The 3,339-nt window shown below is 60.4% G+C and overlaps 1 protein-coding gene across 1 annotated transcript in view; it reads left to right on the top strand.

Moving 5' to 3' along the window:
* Positions 1-3,339, top strand: part of RHOT2 (ras homolog family member T2) — an 11,049-nt gene extending 7,710 nt beyond the window's left edge. Inside the window, exons 12-18 of the mRNA XM_010156227.1 lie at positions 28-173; positions 262-362; positions 435-565; positions 997-1,077; positions 1,256-1,378; positions 1,484-1,686; positions 3,053-3,339. Coding sequence (XP_010154529.1) covers positions 28-173; positions 262-362; positions 435-565; positions 997-1,077; positions 1,256-1,378; positions 1,484-1,686; positions 3,053-3,170 — 903 coding nt within the window. The 3' untranslated portion in view covers positions 3,171-3,339. The remainder of the gene's footprint in view (positions 1-27; positions 174-261; positions 363-434; positions 566-996; positions 1,078-1,255; positions 1,379-1,483; positions 1,687-3,052) is intronic.

Below are 3,339 nucleotides of genomic sequence, written 5' to 3'. Positions count from 1 at the left end.
GCTGCTGACTCCCTTTGGTTTCGGCAGGACCAGGACGGAGCCCTCTCCCCCACCGAGCTGCAGAACTTCTTCAGCGTCTTCCCCTGCGTGCCCTGGGGCCCAGAGCTCTACAGCACGGTATGCACCACTGATAAAGGCCTGCTTTCCTTGCATGGATTCCTCTGCCAGTGGACGTAAGCTCAGTCCCCCTCCCCTGCCTTCAGCCACATCGCTTAGCCCTTGCTGACCTGGTCGGCCCCCCGGCTCCCTCTCTCTCTCCAGACTGGTGGCTTACCTGGATGTGCGGCACTGCCTGGAATGCCTGGGCTACCTGGGCTACCCCATCCTCTCGGAGCAGGACTCCCAGACGCAGGCCCTCACGGGTACGGCCATGCCCTCCCCTCCTGTCACAGCTCGGGTCCCTTCACTCGCTCACCCAGCATCTCTCCTGCCAGTGACCCGGGAGAAGAGGATCGACCTGGAGAAAGGCCAGACCCAGAGAAACGTCTTCCTCTGCAAGGTGCTGGGAGCCAGGGGCGCAGGCAAGTCCGCCTTCCTGCAGGCCTTCCTCGGCAGGAGCCTTGCGGTGAGTGACTGCTCCCCTCTCCGCCCGCGCTGCGGCAGGGCATCCCGCCAGAGCAGGAGGCAGAGCCGGGAGGCTGTTGAGGAATCTGCTCCATCCCCATCATGGCAAAGGGTTTCACACCCCTCTCCGTGCCAGCGGGGCCGGTTGCTGTGGCTCCCGTGTCCTTAATTTTGCCAAAGGCAGCAGGCCTGCTCCCTCTGCTTGTCCTGAGAATCTGGAGGGGCCATGCTTTTCCCGAGCAGCCGTATCTTCCCTAAGGCGATGCCGGCTTTCCCTGCTTATTGCCAGCCGCCCCGCATCTCGTGGCAGGCTCCGGCTGGCCTGCAAGGGGCTGTTGCGGCACGGGGGCTTGGGGCAGTGTGAAATGCTCTCCCTCCTCCAGCGCTTCCCTTGCTCCTTGCTGTCTGAGACGCCGTTTTCATCGGTTTCAGGCCCAGAGGGAGAACGCAGGAGAGTCGTCCCTCTACGCGATCAACACGGTGCAGGTCAACGGCCAGGAGAAGTACCTTATAGTAAGTTGGGGAGAGGAGGGAATCGCCACCGTGCCCCCCATATTGCTCCAGTGCCATCCTGGCACCCCTGGGCTGGGCTACGGCTGTCCCACGCCGGCACAGCCTGTGTGCTGGTGTGAGGAACGGCCTATCTCCTGGAGACGGTGCCATGCCACACGTCCTGTCCCCTCTGCCCCAGCTGTACGAGGTCAGTGCTGACACGAAGTTCACAAAGCCGTCGGACACAGCCTGCGATGTCGCCTGCTTCATCTACGACCTGAGCGACCCCCGATCCTTCAGCTACTGTGCCAGTATTTATAAGGTAGCTGGCAGGGCCCTGTGGGCCTTCAGCCTTTGCATGGCAGCCCCACATCTCCCCGGGGTCGGTCGCTTGACCCCTTGCTGTAATCTCTCCCTGTCTCTGCAGCAACACTACATGGACAGCCAGATCCCCTGCATCTTCGTGGCTTCTAAGACGGACCTACCTGAAGCCAGTCAGCAGCCCGGCTTCTCCCCCACTGAGTTCTGCTACAAGCACTGCCTCCCACCACCCTTCCTCTTCTCCTGCCATGGCCAGGGCCCACCCAGCACCGCCGTCTACACGAAGCTGGCCACCGCCGCCACCTTCCCGTTAGTATCCTGCCCACCGAAGGGGCTCTCGGCTGGGAGCAGGGCTTGGGGAGGGGGCGCTGCATCCGAATCCTCCTGCTGCCGCGTTGCTTTTGGTTTGGTTGCTCTCGGTGTCACCAGCTCATACAAGTCCTTGAAGGAAAAGGGCCACTCCTTCCCTGCTTGGGTAGGCCAGAGGGGACTGGGCTTTCTTCTGCCTTGTGTGTCTCTGGCTGATTTACTAGATAGATCCTGCCATAGGAGTTTTCATTTTTAAAGCCTAGGATAAAAAGTGCTGAAGGGGAGTAGCCAGCCTCGTTTGCCGTGGCTGGCAGAGTGGGGGTGGCAGCTATTCCCTCCTGATGAGGTGGATCAGGCTGAAAAGGAGATTGGCGGAGCGAGACCTCGGCTTGCACTCCCCTCCTTTGGGAAGGACCTGTGCCTGAGAGGGGCTGGGTGATAGGTAGGGCTGCAGCCGGGCCAGGCACGGGCAACCACGGGAGATGGGAGAAGGAGAACGTGTCTGCGTGTGGCATCGCTCCGCTCTGGGGGCGGCGGGGGCTGAAAGCCAAGGGGTCAGTGCAATGCCTGGGGCAGAGCCCTCCCAGCGAGAACGTGTGGGTGCGTTGGAAGACGGGATGGAATTACTAGTGAGTGGTTTTCCCTCTAGCTTCTTTTCAATAAACAACTTTATTTTTAGAGCTGACACTTTTCCCCCCCCTCCCCACAGTATTAAAATTTAAATATTCTTAATATATCTTAGGGTATGTGGTATAAATAAATAACGGCGTAATGGAGGGCCAGGGATTGGCTGTTCTCCCCTGATTTACTGGAGAATGAATAATGGATATGCCTTTCCTCCTCGGAGAGGAGCACGTTGATGCAGGACAGCACGTGTTTAGGAAGGGAATGTGTATGCTCAGGCAGGACTCGGCCTCTCCCCTCGCTGCCCTTCGGTCGGTGTCACTGGCTGTGCCAGTGTCTCCGCTCGCATCAGCTTCTGGGTCTCGGTGCACTCGGAGTTGTAAAAGCAGCTTGACCTAGAAAGGAAGGCACATACCTCCTTGCTCGTACTAATTATTTAGGTGTTGGTGTGCTATTTCCAGACCATGGGAGGGTAAAGCCACGTCTGTCCCACCCGTGGGGCGGGGAGCTGTTGTTTGGCGACGGTGATGCTGGGCAGTGGGTGCTCTGGCTCAGGGAGCCTCTTGGTGCTCCCCGCCTTTAGCTGGGTGTATCCCCCGGCCTGGAGCCGTGCCGTGGTGGCCCTCCGTCACCCTGGGGACAGCCTGCTGGGGCTGGAAGCCGTCTGGGCTGCCGAGGAGCTTGGCACTGGGACAGCGCTCTCTGCACCTCGCTCATGGGCCTCTTCTCTCTTTCCTTGCAGCCACTTGAACGCCGTGGAGCTGGGAGCTGCGTCCTTCTGGCTCCGGGTGGCTCTGGGGGCCGCGGTGACCGCTCTGGTAGGCTTCACGCTGTACCGTGTGCTAGCCAAGAACAAGTGAGAGTCACTCTCCACCCCGTCCTCCCCGTGACACCAGCCTCCCCCTCCCAAATGACGCCCCAGTGAGGGGCCCTGCCTCAAGCTGGTCCCTGGTGGGAAATCCTCCTTTCCCTCCCGGCCTGGATCGCAGGACCAGTGAAACCAGACTTCCCAGCACCAGCAGGATAGAT

Source organism: Eurypyga helias, unplaced genomic scaffold, assembly GCF_000690775.1.
Source record: "Eurypyga helias isolate BGI_N326 unplaced genomic scaffold, ASM69077v1 scaffold19547, whole genome shotgun sequence".
Classification (NCBI taxonomy): Eukaryota; Metazoa; Chordata; class Aves; order Eurypygiformes; family Eurypygidae; genus Eurypyga; species Eurypyga helias.
The sequence above is the reverse complement of the archived record's forward strand: the minus strand, read 5'-3'. Positions and strand labels throughout refer to the sequence as shown.